A 15,953-nucleotide genomic window follows, 5' to 3' on the forward strand; every position below is an offset into this window, starting at 1 on the left:
TCCCACCAACAGTGCAGGAGGGTTCCCTTTTCCCCACAGCCTCTCCAGCACTTATTGCTCCTAGATTTTTTGATGATGGCCAATCTGACTGGTGTGAGGTGATACCTCATTGTAGTTTTGATTTGCATTTCCCTAATGATTAGTGATATTGAGATTCTTTTCATGTGTTTGTTGGTCATCTGTATGTCTTCTTTGGAAAAATGTCTGTTTAGGTCTTCCACCCATCTTTGGACTGGGTTGTCTGTTTTTCTGATATTGAGATGTATGAGCTACTTATATATTTGGGGGATTAATCTTTTGTCAGTTGCAAATATTTTGTCATTGGCAAATATTGGCAAATATTTTCTCCCACTCAGAGGGTTGTCTTTTCATCATGTTTATGATTTCCTTTGTTGTGCAAAAACTTTTGTTTCATTACATCCCATTTGTTTATTTTTGTTTTTATTTCCTTTACTCTAGGAGCTGGCTCAAAAAAGATCTTTCTGTCATTTATGTCATAGAGTGTTCTGCCTATGATTTCCTCTAAGAGTTTTATAGTGTCAGGCCTTACATTTAGGTCTTTGATCCGTTTTGAGTTTTTTTTTTTTTTAATGGTGTTAGGAAGTGTTCTAAAGCCATTCTTTTACAAGTAGCTGTCCAATTTTCCCAGCACCACTTATTGAAGAAGCTGTCTTTTCTCCATTGTATATATATATTCTTGCCTCCTTTGTCAAAGACAAAGTGACCATATGCACATGGGTTTATCTCTAGGCTTTCTATCCTGTTCCATTGATCTATGTTTCTGTTTTTGTGCCAGTACTGTGCCATACTGTCTGAATTACTATAGCCTTGTAGTATAGTCTGAAGTCAGGGAGCTTGATTCCTCCAGCTCCGATTTTTATTCTGGATTGCTTTGGCTATTTGGGGTCTTTTGTGTTTCCATATAAATTGTATAATTTTTGTTCTAGTTCTGTGAAAAATGCCATTGGTAATTTGACAGGGGTTGCATTGAATCTGTAGACTGTTTTGAGTAGTATAGTCATTTTCACAATGTTGATTCTTCCAATCCAAGAACTTGGTATATCTCTACATCTGTTTGTTGGAATGGTAAATGGGAATGTTTCCTTAATTTCTCTTTCTGATTTTTCATTGTTGGTGTATAGGAATGCAAGAGATTTCTGTGCATTAGTTTTATATCCTGCAACTTTACCAAATTCTGTGATTAACTCTAACAGTTTTCTGGAAGCATCTTTAGGGTTTTCTATATATAGTATCATGTCATCTGAAAACAGTGGCATTTTTGCTTCTTCTTTTCCAATTTGGATTCCTTTAATTTCACTTTCTTCTCTCATTGCTGTGGCTAAGACTTCCAAAACTATGTTGAATAATAGTGGTGAGAGTGGGCACCCTTGTCTTGTTCCTGATCTTAGAGGGAATGCTTTCAGTTTTTCACCATTGAGGATGATGTTGGCTGTTGGTTTGTCATATATGGCTTTTATCATGTTGAGGTAATTTCCTTCTCTGCCCACTTTCTGCAGAATTTTTATTATAAATGGATGTTGAATTTTGTCAAAAACTTTTTCTGCATCTATTGAGATGGTTTTTATCCTTCAGTTTTTTAATATGATGTATCACATTGATTTGTGTATATTGAAAAATCCTTGCATTCCTGGGATAAACCCCACTTGATCATGGTATATGATCCTTTTAATGTGCTGTTGGATTCTATTTGCTAGTATTTTGTTGAGGATTTTGGCATCTATGTTTATCAGTGATACTGGCCTGTGATTTTCTTTTTTCCTGACGTCTTTGTCTGGTTTTGGTATCAAGGTGATGGTGGCCTCATAGAATGAGTTTGGCAGTGTTCCTCCCTCTACTATGTTTTGGAAGGGCTTGAGAAGGATAGGTGTTAGTGCTTCTCTAAATGTTTGGTAGAATTCACCTGTTAAGCCATCTGGCCCTGGGCTTTTGTTTATTGGAAGATATTTAATCACAGTTTCAATTTCAGTGCTTGTGACTGGTCTGTTCATATTTTCTATTTCTTCCTTGTTCAGTCTTGGTAGTTTGTACTTTTATAAGATTTGTCCATTTCTTCCAGGTTGTCCATTTTATTGGCATATAGTTGTTTGTAATAGTCTCTCATGATCCTTTGTATTTCCGCAGTGTCAGTTTAAATAACTTTCTCTCCAGATGGCTTCAGTCTAAAGTGTATCCCCACTACTGCATTTTTAAAATGGTAATGCAGTATATTTATCCTACATATTTTCCATTGGCTCTTTTCACAGCTACCATTCATAGTTCATTTCTGACTATTTGTGCCTTACTATTTTATGTTCTATTTTGCTGGGAGACACACCTTCACCTGTCACTTCAAATCCCTGCAAGATACTAAATTCTTTGTCTAATTCTTTTATACTATGAATTTCATCTTGAGTGAATTAGAGAATTTATTCAGCTTTGTTTTCATTTTTTGTTTTGTTTTTGTTTTGGGGTCCTTTTGAAGGGGAGATTTAAATTTTCTTTTTTATCATTTTTTTGTCTCTCTCATGCATGCCCCCCTGCAAAAGCATGAGCCCACCAACCTGCTCTGCTCAGTCGTTGACCATTGCTTTTTGCCAGGCTTCTGGGCTCTACATCCTGAAGCAAATTTTAAAGTGAGAATTTGCTGTTGCTGCCCATGTGATGCTGACACTGTGACAGAGGTAACTGCCTGCTCTCTGGTCTCCACCTGTGCCTCCCTAGGCCTGCAGCTTATCAGGAATTGGAGCCCCAGGGGGCACTTGGGAGCAGATTTTTCTGTTTCTTTTGAGAGTTAGGTTGTGGATCCCCAGCCCCAGGCTCCAGCCCAAAAACCTGGCTCCTATTCCTTGTTATTTATGGAATCTTTTAGGGTCTTTTACCTTGCAGGACTGAAATTTAGCCCACCCAGGACAAGTCCAAGATCAGGCTTCAGCAAGCACATATTTCCAGCTCTGCTACTATTTGGTACTCCTCTATTTATTCTATTCCAAAAATTGTCTTATACTATATTTGAAACAGTTGCATGTTCTTTGTTTTTTCTTTTACAGCTTATCCATTATTGCTATATATTTTGAGGGTAGAGGCTTATGATGTATGAATTTACTACATTGTCTTGATCAGAAGTCACATATCCTTATCTTTCAAAATATCATCACCGAGCTCCACCCCCCACCAAACCATGGGCCTTTCTACTCTTCCCTTTCTCTCAGGGTCAAACACAGAGACAAGATGCTTATACTTTCTACATATTCTCCCTGATTCTCTTCCTGCCCAGCCTATGCTACCAACCCTCAGCCAATGACAAAGGTTGGCTATGGCCTGAAGGTCAGTGAGAGAGGCAAATGGAAAAGAATTTGCTTTGCCCAACTCTCACTCCATGCCACACAATCTGCAAGAGGAGGAAAAATTTTGGTATAAAGGTTGATGAATACCTAAACAAATTTACAGTTAAATAGCTTTCCAGGAAAAACACAAACCTTAACTGTCAAAGTCTTGCAAAATCACCATTCAGGATGCATCAAGAGTAATGATTCTTCTGCTGGGCTGTGACTACATTAGTGATGTGTTTAAAAGGAGTACAACTTCCTGATTAACTAGGAGGTTGTCATCCCAAATGAAACATTCGGTGAAGAAAGGGAAATGAGATATTTGCAAACATAGGCCAATCCACTTGGATAATTGGTCAAGTAAAAATCTCCTAGATTTTGAAATGCAGGATGCTCCGTGCAGTCTTGGCTAGCCTGGTTTCTCCAAGCCCCCAGGAAATCGACTCCAGTTACACTTAGGGGTCTTGTGGCATACACTCATCTCCCTGTCACATCTTCCTGTATCTCATAGGTATCCCCTTAGAAGCACCAAAAAGCACTCTAAAGACAGAAACAAAATGTAAATAATTTTATAAGCTTTTTGTGAAGTTCACATACATAATGCTTGCTTCTCTCAAAGGTAGGCCATTTAGATTATTATCACACTGCGGGTCTTTTTATTTAAACCGAGTCCTGAGAATGAACGATTTCATCAAAGTTTTATCTTGTTATTTTATTTATTTATTTGAGTGAAAATAGAAGGAAAGAGGAGCAGTGAAAAGGTTTTTCTAAGTCCCACCTAACTCTTCCCATATGTTTCTTCTTCCCTTACAGATTATATTCACACTTTCAATCCTGTGAGGATGCATGAGCGCTTAAGAACATTCCTTCAGCCATAAGAATGCCCTTCTGCTCAGCATTCTTCATTTCTCAGTGCTTCCCACTCTGGTTAGGGTTGAGATGTAAGAAGAATAAAACTCACAGGAGCTCCAAAATCTCTGAACATAAAGCTCATGGAGCATGAAACTCCAAGAATGGGGATTCCTAGAGCAGTCCTCAATGTCAGGATGGAAGTGGAGATCTTAACTAACTGTCAAAGTCTTGCAAAGCACCACTCATGCTTCATGAAGAAGTTGGACACTGCTGTGCACATGTTCCTCTACTTTTCTTTTCCCTGCCCAGTGCTTAGTGCTGTTCTCCAGTTCCCATGACTCAACTGTGAGATCCATCCACAGTTGCTCCTCCAGCTTATACCCAACTTTCATATGATCTCCTTCCTAACTGAAAGCTCACCCATCCTATCTGGAGGAGAGCTGCCAAGTGTCTATAGCAGAGGCATGAATGTCCCATCTAACCCTATGTCCACTAGATGGCTCTTCTCTGACACCTGCTGGTTGGATCTCTCTTAGGTGTTTCCATGAGTTTGGTTCTGATGTCCCCTTGATATCAACCATGCAACAGGGCCCTTCTCAGTGCCCACATTGTGCCTTGAGCACATGTACATGACCATATTTAGCAAACTCTAATTTATCATCATTCCTGAGTTTAAATGTGTCACAGGTCAGGTTTCCCAGAAGCAAAGTTAGACAGATTTTGCATTCAAGAGGTTTATTGGAGAGTTCTTTCAGTATGAAGATGTATAAAAGGGAAAGGTAGCTCAGGGAGCAAAATTGGATGCAGGGAGGAGTTGTCCATGATGCCTCTGTGAAGTGCTCTGGAACTGGGAGCTCTGAAGCTGGAATAACCCTTTAGAGTCAAATTGAGGCAAGGTGGCCAGGCCTTTGTACTCTCCATTGACCACTACATGAGATTCAGGCATCCCCCGCCCATTCAAGGTGAAGCATGGCCTAGGGCAAGGTGACTTTCCTCAGCTATGGGCAATTCCTTGAGAGGAACACAGCTGAGAGCTGCCACCTGCCAACTTTCCCAGCAACTGTGGAATGAAGGATGTGTGTCTTCTACTCTTGTAACCCTATCAGCCCAACTTTTCCTCCAGATTGCCTACATTTATCATGAACATTATAGATTGAATTGATGTGCAAATCTGACTAACCCTAATGAGAGAATGACTTTTAAGTACAGCATATTCATCTCTCTTCCAATCAATCTACAGTTGGTTAGTCCAGGTTGCCTGGCCCTAGAGCACATCTGCAGGTGCCAGAGCCAACCTAGCTCTGCCTGGCACCACATGGACACCTCCCCAGGAGTTTTCTGAGAGCACCGGCCACTTCCTTGTTCCTCAGGCTGTAGATGAGTGGGTTGAGCATAGGGGTAATCATGGTATAGAAGGCAGAGAACACTTTGTCTTGCTTGGAGGAGTGATAGGCCTGAGGCCGCATGTAGGTGATCATGGCAGCCCCATAGAAGAGAGACACCACTGCCATGTGGGAGGAGCAGGTGGCAAAGGCCTTCTTACGACCTTCAGCAGAATGCATGTGGAGCACAGTCACCAGGATACGCAGGTAGGAGGCGGAGATGACAGAGAAGGGCAGGAGCAGCATGAGGACACAGCACACATAGATCATCGTCTCATAGAGGGAGGTGTCAGCACAGGCCAGCTTGAGCACTGCAGGGACCTCACAGAAGAAATGGTCAATCTCCTGGGAGCCACAGTATGGGAATCGCAGTGTAAAGACAGCCTGGATCAGCCCATCCACCAGGCCAAAAAGCCAAGATCCTGCCACCATGAGCCAGCAGACATGGCAGCTCATGACCACTGAGTACCTCAGCGGGTTGCTGATGGCCACATAGCGATCATAGGCCATGAAGGCCAGTAGGAAGCACTCATCCCCCAGGAGGGTGAGGAAGAAGAGGATCTGGAGCCCACAGCCTGTGAAGGAGATGGAGCCATGGCCCAGGAGGTAGTCGATGGCCATGCGTGGCACAATGGTGGAGATGAGCATGAGGTCCATGAGGGACAGCCAGCTGAGGAAGAAGTACATGGGGCTGTGCAGGCGGGAGTCAGTGTTGATGAGGAAGATCATGAGCCCATTTCCAGAGAGGGCCACCAGAAACATGACCATGATGATGGAGAAGAGGAGGAGGTGCAGGGGTGAGTGGGTGAAGAGGCCCAGGAGGATGAAGTGGGAGATGAGCGTCTGGTTTTCCACCAAGGCCATTGTTCCTGCAGAGGGGTGTGCCAGACAGAGGACTGGGATCTGGAAGCAGGAGGTTTATGGTTAGTGCTATGATACTGAGGCCATTAACACTTTTCACAAAGCTTTGCCCTCTTTAAATGTTATTTGGTTCAAAATAAAAGTATGGCCTTTTCAAGAAAAAATATTTTAGCAAAGATGCAGGCTATCTTTGTTGTTATTTTAACTTCTAGATCTTTCTGCACGTTGTTCAGAAGCAAATTTTAAGCTATCATTGCTAAAGCGGGCACTGCTTCTGCTTTGGCGAGGTTTGGTTCTGCACTCCAGCCCACATATTTGCTTCTCCTAACAAAGTTCTGGGCCAGCTTCACTCATGTATTTCCTTTTTCTTTTCAGGAAGAAGCACTAAAGCAGCAAAGATATTATCATCTGTGTGGACTGGGCACTTACATGACCTTTCTGAACCTCAGTTTTCTCATATTAAATTGGGATACCAGCTATCTCATAAGGTGATAGTAAAGATTAAAAGTGACAGGATTTCCCTGATGGTCCAGTGGTTAGGACTTGGTGCTTTCACTGCCATGGCCCGGGTTCAATCCCAGGTCTGGGAACTAAGATCCTGTAAGCCATGTAGCATGGTCAAAAAATAAAAGAAGATTGAAGGTGACAACATAGGCAATGCCTAGTAGACTAGAAATGATGACAGCTGACATTACTTGAACATTTTTTTTATTGGAATATAATTGCTTTACACTCTTGTACCAGTTTTTGAGGTACACCAAAGTCAATCAGCTGTATTTACACACATATTCACTTATTCCCTCCCTCCCTCAACTCCCCCCCACCCTCCCCATCCCGGCCCTCTAAGGCATCATCCATCATCGAGTTGATCTCCCTTTGTTATACAGCAACTTCCCATGTACTTGAGCATTTTTAATGTGCAAGGAACCATGATGAGCCCTCTGTCACATCCTAGCACTCAATCCTCATAACTACCTTGAAAGAATGATCATTAACCACATTTCACAAATGGGGAAAGTGAGACAGTGGGGATTAGAAATTCTTATGATCATTACATACCATAATTATATGTTACATATAACTTTATGTTATGTCTTATATGTTGTAACCATGTAGTTATACCATATTATATATTATACATCATATAGTATATCACAGAGTATTATATAATATTACATTTTACCTATATATGTATTAAAAAAGAATTGAGAATGTGTCTGTATATATTCATATCCATAAATATAGTGTAAAACCTTTGAAATGAAACATAAGAAACTAGTAACATTTTGCCTCAGGGGGAAGAATGAGAAGAATCAGAGTGTTGATACCTAATTAAGAAAAAGAGTCTCTGTGGTATATGATTTTTGCCTCTCAAATTTTACTTTTTTGTGAGACAATATGTATGTACTTTAAATAAATACATAAATATAATGCTGAAATGATAACCAGTAGCATTTGTCATGGGAATTAATAATGAGAACCAATATTCATGCACATCATGTTGTAGATGCTTAATGATATTTACTGGATGAAGAGGCAAAAAGTTTTGAAAAAGGAAAAAATAATGTCTAACAGATCAGAGTAAAAAGTGAGACTGCCTCATTAGTTTTCAAAACATACAGAGTCTAGTATTGGTGAAGGAACAGAAAAATTGACCAAAGAAACAAAAATGTCCAGGATCAGGCATATGTGTGTGAACATTTTAAATTGGATTTAAATAATGTAATTTAAATTCTGTGAGAAAAGAATATCCAACAAATGGTTTAGGACAATTGCTCACCTGTTTTGAAAAATTTTTTAATTAGATCCTTAATTATAACTCTCACAAAAATAAATTCCTGAAGCTTAAAGATTTAAACTGAGAAACATAATATTATTAGAAGAAATATAGGACAATGTATTTATGACCTTGTGGTAGTAATGGTCTCATTAATTACAGCATAAAGAATGAACAGAATCTATAAACTATTATATAATAATAAATATCTACAATATGATATATACCCTTTTCATATTCAAAACATATAGAGAATACTCACAAATCAATGAGAAAAATGATGAACATGATGAGCAGTAATTCTCATCTCTCTCAGAAATTAGACTGCAAATAAGCTTTATTTCATTTTACATTAAGCTTTATTTTACTAGTAACTAAAAAATTTCAAATTAAAACAGAGATACCACTTTTACATATCAAGTTGGTATAAAGTTTGGTATTATTAAGTATGGGGAGGCAAGAAGATGAGAAAGAAGTACACATAAAGTGCTGAAGGACACAGAATATAACAGTGGTTACCTCTGGAGAAAGGTTCAGGATAGGGTTAAGTGAGGACAGTAGTCAAAGAAGACTACAGCTTGACATGTAATGTTTGAATTCTTAATAATAAGAATATGCTTTTATGAAACTATTCCAAAAAAAATTGCAGAGGAAGGAACAGTTCTGAATTCATTCTATGAGGTCACCATCAACTGATACCAATACCAGACAAAGATATCACAAAAAAAGAAAATTACAGGCCAATATCACTGATGAATATAGATGCAAAAATCCTTAATAAAATACTAGGAAACCAAAAGCAACAATACATTAAAAGGTTCATACATCATGATCAAGTGAGTTTTGTCCCAGGGATGCAAGGATTTTTCAATATCCACAAATCAATCAGTGTGATAAACCACATCAACAAATTGAAGAATAAAACTATATGATCATTTCAATAGATGAAGAAAAAAGTTTAGTTAAAATTTAACATCCATTTATCATAAAAACTCTTCAGAAAGTGGGCTTAGAAGGAACATATCTCAATATAATCAAGAACATATATGACAAACTCAAAGCTAACATCATAATCAATGGTGAAAAGCTGAAAGCATTTTTACTAAGATCAGAAGAAGACAAGAATGCCCACTCTCGGCACTTTCATTTAACATAATTTTGAAAGTCCTAGACACAGCAATCAGAGAAGGAAAAGAAATAAAAGTAATCAAAATTGGAAAAGAAGAACTAAAAGTGTTACTATTTGCTTATGACATGATGCTATACATAGAAATCCTAAAGACCCTACTGGAAAACTACTAGAGCTCATTGATGACTTCAGTAAATTTGCAGGATACAAAATTAATATTCAGAAAACTGTTGCATTTCTATACACTAACAACTAAATATCAGAAAGAGAAATTAAGGAAACAATCCCTTTTACCATCTCATCAAAAAGAGTAAAATACCTAGAAATAAACCTATCTAAGGAGGCAAAAGACCTGTACTCTGAAGACTATAAGACACTGGTGAAAGAAACTGAAGGTGACACAAACAGATGGAAAGGTATACTGTGTTCTTGCATTGGAAGAATCAATATGGCTAAAATGGCCATACTACCCAAGGCAATCTATGGATTCAGTGCAATCCCTATCAAACTACCAATGGCATTTTGCACAGAACTAGAACAAATTTTTTTTTCATTTGTATGAAAACAAATGAAAGAACCTGAATAGAAAAAACAATCTTGAGAAAGAAGAATGGTGCTGGAGGAATCACACTGCCTGACTTCAGACTATACTACAGAAGTAAAATAATCAAAACACTATGGTACTGGCAAAATAACAGACATGTATGTACATGCACCCCAATGTTCATAGCAGCATTACATACAATAGCCAAGACATGGAAGCAACTTAAATGTCCATCAACAGATGAATGGATAAAAAAGATATGATATATATATATATATATATATATATATATACACACATACATACAATGGAATATTATTCAGCCATAAAAAAGAATCAAATAATGTCATTTGCAGCAACATGGATGGAACTAGAGATTATCATACTAAGTGAAGTAAGTCATACAGAGAAAGACAAATATCATATAGTATCATTTATATGTGGAATCTAAAAAAATATAAATGAATTTATTTCCAAAACAGAAATAGACTAATAGACATAGAAAACAAACTTAAGTTTACAAGAGGGGGATAGCAACAAGGTCTGTGTGTGTGTGTGTGTGTGTGTGTGTGAGAGAGAGAGAGAGAGAGAGAGAGAGAGATATTAGGAGTTTGGGATTAACATATACATACTACTATGTATAAAATAGATAAACAACAAGGACAACAGGGAGCTAGTTTAATAGATAGAGATGAGGAGAAATTTTAACAATAAACCAAGAAAGGAAGGTAGAGATGAAAGGGGTAATGGGAAAAATGTCAAAGAGAAGGAGACAAGATAAAGACACATGATAAAATGGAGAAAAATAAAAAGGGGTAATGTTAGAATATCAGGAATGATACTTCCCCAGAAAAGATAGAGAAGGCAGAGAACACAGACATGGTGAGAAAAGATGCTGCAGATGCTGAGAAAGAAGAATCAGGGGAAAGACAATGACACAGATGGTAGAAGGCACAGAAAGAGAAGAAGCCCCTGAATGCAGAGGGCAGCCAGGCAGAGGCACAGAGCTCTCCCATTATCAACCTGGTAATGAGCTCTCTGAGCTCTGGGACTCTGGGGGCTGTGAGAGCCCAGTAGCTCTGACTCTGCCCACCCTGCTGGGAGGAGCTGTAGAGTAGACTTAATTTTCAAACTTTTTTGGATTCTGTGGTCAACACTGCCCCCTTCAGAGTCTTCTCATAGTTGCCCCCAGACCCCAAGACACCAGGGGCCACTGCTTTCAATCTGGACAGATACAATAATGGCCTGACCCTTCCCAGCTTCCTCCCCTTCCTTTGGAGCATCCTCTGTTCATGTTCAAGAGCCTGGCTTCTTCCAGGTGAGCAGGGGTCCACAGAACCTGTAAGGCCAAACTCAACAGATCCAGACATTGCAGACTTGCCTGTTGAGTCCCAGCCTTTATCTTCATCTCAATATGCCCAAGTCCACTCACATTCCTACTGAGCAGAGTCTGTGCTTGTATTCACACCATCCCATCTGCCTAGAATGCCTTACCTGATCCTTCATTTATTCAACACATATTTATTGAGCATCTATTATATGTCAAGTACTGTGCTAGGTGCTGAGAATAGAGTGGATGAGCAGATGCAGTCTCCTTCTGGGACCTGACACTCTTATTAACTTTTTCTCCCACTCCTGAAACCCTGCCTCTTCCATCAAGTTCCTCCTCCTGAGTGGTCTCTCCTCTTTCTTGTATCACTTAGCATCTGGAGTCAATAAGATACTGATTAAGCAAGTAATGCCTTGTTGACTAACCAAATATTAAAGGCTGGTAATACAGAAATCTATGAACTCTGAAATTATAAGCACAATCTGGTGCTAATGTGCATATTCATGGACAGAAAGTCCACAGTTTTATTATATTCCTTTAACAAAGTGAAAAGACTTTGCCTTTTATTTCTGAATTAAAGTTATATATCTGGTGGTGGTGTTTACATTTGCAAGAATGGATTTCCTCAAACTTGTGTTAAACTTACTGAGCACAAAGCCTATGAGTGTGGTCTCTGTGTGTACCACTTGTATTACCTTTTCACGCTTGAGAACACAGCACTCAGGAGAGGTGGCAGCTGGACAAGTACCATGAGTGCAATCTCCCTGCCATTAAAGGTGCCAGGGAGGAATTTCTAAATTTGAGGATAAATCAGGAAAAGCTTCCTGGAGCCCAGGAAGTGATTTTTGATACTGAAGAATAATTGGAATATCTAAGGCTGAGCAGAAGCCAAATAAATATATAAGGCAAAGGGAAAATATGCAGAGAAGAGAAAGCAAAATATGCAGGGGAGGCAAGTTGTGCCTATTAATTGTGCAGGGCATCCACATAGGAAGCAGTGGGAAGAGCCTGCTCATGAATGCCAGACTAAGGGGTTGGGGCCTTATAGATCACTGGGTTATGGTTAAGAGATAGGATTTGGCCAAATATTAAGTTTCAGCAACTGCTCACTGAAACTTTTATCTCATCTGCCAAATGAGGACAAGAATAATCACTTTCCAGGGTGGTTGTGAAGACTGAGTTCAGATGTTCAAAAGCACCAGATATATGCCTGATTCACACAGAAAGGGCTCAACAAATGGTGGGTATTGTTGGCTATTGACCAAAGGAGCAGGTCTATGACTGTTCCCTGGATGGCAGAGAGTCAAGGAGACAGAAAAAAGGAAGAAACTACTAGTAAGAATCTGTGATGGTCCAAGAAGGAGATGGCCACCAGCTGTGTTACCTTGGGCAGTTTCCCTAACCATTCTGATCCCCAGTTTTATCATCCATTCCGGCAGTGTGGGTAAAATATGAAAATGTATGTAAAACCCCTACTCTAGTGTCTGGCATATGGTAAGAACCCAACACACAGGGGCAGCTATAATGATGTCTACAATTTCCATCACTTACTATTCACTGGACAAAAGTGGAAGCAAGACAAATGTAAAGAAGGAAAGTATTTTTTAAGTGCATTTCATTAGATATAGAATTTACAAGCGGAAAGGAAACCTGGACACTGTTTACTCTGACACATCAAATGCATCAACTGATTTTCCTTAAATGCTGAAAAACTAATCTTTGCTACTATAGGTGGCTCCACAACAATGTAATCTAGTCCCTTGCTACCAATTGAAATGAAAATTTGTCTACCCAAAGCCTTACCAGGTGGCTACAACACATATAGTTTTAGTTAGGGAAAGCAGGAGATATTTTAGAACAGAAAGGCCATCCTGCACCCCTCACATCAGACTTGCAGAGTCCAAGGCTGTGCATAAGAGACCCCTGCAGAGGTGCACCTGGGAATTTTGTCAGAGAGCCATGAAGCAGAAAGAGGAGAAGTCAAACCCATGGGACAGCTTCCTCAAAGAGAGGGAAACTGCAGGGTAGGAAGAGAAGAGAGCAGACACACCAAAACATGTTTCTCCAAATAATCTTACTGACCTTCAACTAGATGGGGTATAGGAAAGAATGTCCAACAGAAAAAATATATATATATGGAGTGTTAAAAAGCAGCAGGCATAAACTTGTTTTCAAGGATTGGAAACAGGCACACATGGCAGGTAGGCATGAGAGGACTTTACTACTGTCTTTCCAAAATCTAACAACCAGATACCAATAGGGGCAGATAACTCTCCCAGTACTTTGAAGAGGCTAGTTTCAGGTGGTCTAGCCATCGTTGCACCTCTTTAGACTTGAAAAGACAAATCAGGCACACCCTTCCTATAACTTGTGATTAGACCCTAGGGTAATAATTTCCTCTTTCTGGGTCTCAGTCTCTCACCTATAAAATGGCAAGTTGGATGAAACAACCCTCAGATCTTATAGAGAGGAAAAATCTTTTTAGAAATAAAATTTAACCACCTGAAATTTTGTACTTTAAAAGAAGGAGTAAGCAGGAAATTTGCAGGGATAGTTTTGGGTTGAAAAAGCATTTTAAGAATTTCATAGCAGAAAGAAGTATAAGACAGAGAGAGGAAAAGTCTTACCTGAAACCATGTAATCAATGACATCAGGAAGGCTTGGAGAGTCAAGAGGCAGATCCCACTGGAAACCCTATATCCTTGATGAAGAGACTCCACAACCCAGGGAGGGCTGCTCTGATTAGTCAGTTGAGTCTGCAACAGGGTCTCTCTCAGTGCAGGGAAAACTGCACAACTCCATCTTCCTGAAGGAAATGAGCCTGAAACAGAAGCAAGGGGGGAAAATTAAAGGTACAGAAGAAAAACTTCCAGGGCAAAGAATGGCTTGTTTGGTCAGAACTCCTCTAGAAATTCCTTCTATCTTGTGAAAGTAGCAGCTGACCAAGATGCCTGGGGCACTCCACATCCACAGGTAGGAAACACTGATGCCTTCCACCAGGGCAGTGGAAAAGTTTTGAAGAAACTCATTAAGACTCACTAAAATGGAAAGAAAATGGCTCAAAGAAGGGACCCAGACAATCCTGAAAGAGAGAGCTTCAAGCTAAAACCCTGGCAGAATCTTTAGGAGTTAAGACAAGTCTTTCGAAAACAAAACTTAGAGCACAGAGAGACCATACAGCCCTCATCCAAAAGGAAAGCAGTGTACAGGATGCCTGGACAGGGAGGGGAGGGGTTTCTAGCTGGGAGTCAGCACAGGGTCTCTTACCTGTAGAAGAAAGCCCTTGCTGGGCCAAATTCAGCATCCAAATAAGGGGTTCTTCCTTCTGCTGTGACTAAGGAAAGTTACTTCTGTTCTTGTGATTCCTTAGAGAACCCTCCTCTGCCACATCTCTGTTCCCAGTCTGTTGCAATTAAACCTCTTGGGGAAGGAAGACTCCTGTGAAGTTCTCTGCTCATCTCAGCTCACCAATAAACAATCTCTCTCCCAGGGGTATGTGCTGAGGAAAACGGGGGAGAGATTCTGTGGGTCAATTTGGGGAAAACTGGCTCTTCCTCCACTCTAAAATCAAACAGGAAATGTTGGCTTTTGCTCTGGGTTATAGCCTACATTGTGAATGCCCAGTAAATATTGTTCATAGATGAAGCCAAGAGGGTTCTTCCAGAGTCTTCCAGACTGTTGCCCCTAAAGTTCTTTCTGCCTCCTCCCATTATAGGATAAATGAGGAAGCTTCCATCCAAGATCACAATGACCCTTCTAACCTCAGAGCTCAATCCCACCAGAACTCAATGAAGTCCTGCGGAGGTCAAAGATTCAACAAACACTCTTCTGTAACAAAGAGGTCATCTGTCCCTAAACTAACCACCTCTTGTGCACTTTTCCATCAGCTCCCACCTAGCTGAGTTTCTGTCATACTAAGAAAGTTTCAAAAATAAAGGTAGCATAACACAAGCACTTGACCATAAAGTCAGATAGAGCTGGGTATCAATATAGTTTAGACTTCACCTTAAGCAAGGGACCCATTGAACACCAGTTTTTTCATCTATAAAATGGAAATAATGGTTTTCACTACAAAGTATTTGCTGTGAGAATGAAGTTAAATGGACAACCTAAAGTCATTTCCCTGTTATAGGTTCTAAGAATTGTAGTTACTAGTGTAACTTCTCTCCATTCCCTCTAATGCCCCAAAACAGAGGCAAAATACAGACTTTACAAAAATAGTTTATAGAGCTCATTAGGCAAATAACAGAGCAAAAAAAACAAATGCTGAGGAGAGGAAAGAATCTATTTTCCAGATTTATCACATTATAATATTCAACATGTCCAGCTTTCAATACAAAATCACAAAGCATGAAGGAAACAAGAAAGTATAATCCACTCACAGAAGAAATCAACAGAAACTATCCTTGAGAAAGCACAGATGTTAGACCTACCAGAAAAGACTTTAAATTAACTGACAAATATTCTCAAAGAGATAAAGAAAACCATGGATGAAGAGCTACAGAAACTAGGAGAGCAATGCATGAATAAATAGAGAATATCAATAAATAGATACAAATTATAAAATGAAACAGAAATTTGGGATCTGAAACGTACAATAATATAAATGAAAAACTCACTAGGGGAATCAACAGCAGATTTTAAAAGGCAGAAGAAAACATCAGAGAACCTGATGATAGATCAATTCAGATTATCAGTTCTAAGGGACAGAAATAAAAAAGAATGAAGTATAATGAAAGAGCCTAAAAGACC

The 15,953-nt window shown here is 39.5% G+C and overlaps 1 protein-coding gene across 1 annotated transcript; it reads right to left on the reverse strand.

Annotated features, from left to right (window-relative positions):
• Window positions 1-4,707: 4,707 nt before the first annotated feature.
• On the reverse strand, window positions 4,708-6,424 carry LOC130836682 (olfactory receptor 2T1-like). Its single transcript, XM_057709110.1, has 2 exons — window positions 5,500-6,424; window positions 4,708-4,709 (listed from the first exon to the last, which is right to left on the reverse strand). Coding segments are annotated over exons 1-2 (927 nt in total).
• Between the last annotated feature and the right edge of the window lie 9,529 nt (window positions 6,425-15,953).

The sequence above is a fragment of the Hippopotamus amphibius genome, chromosome 15, assembly GCF_030028045.1.
Source record: "Hippopotamus amphibius kiboko isolate mHipAmp2 chromosome 15, mHipAmp2.hap2, whole genome shotgun sequence".
NCBI lineage: Eukaryota > Metazoa > Chordata > Mammalia > Artiodactyla > Hippopotamidae > Hippopotamus > Hippopotamus amphibius.

Coding starts and splice junctions, on each gene's coding strand:
- LOC130836682 (XM_057709110.1), bottom strand. CDS start 6,424: ATGGCCTTGGTGGAAAACCAGACGCTCATCTCCCACTTCATCCTCCTG.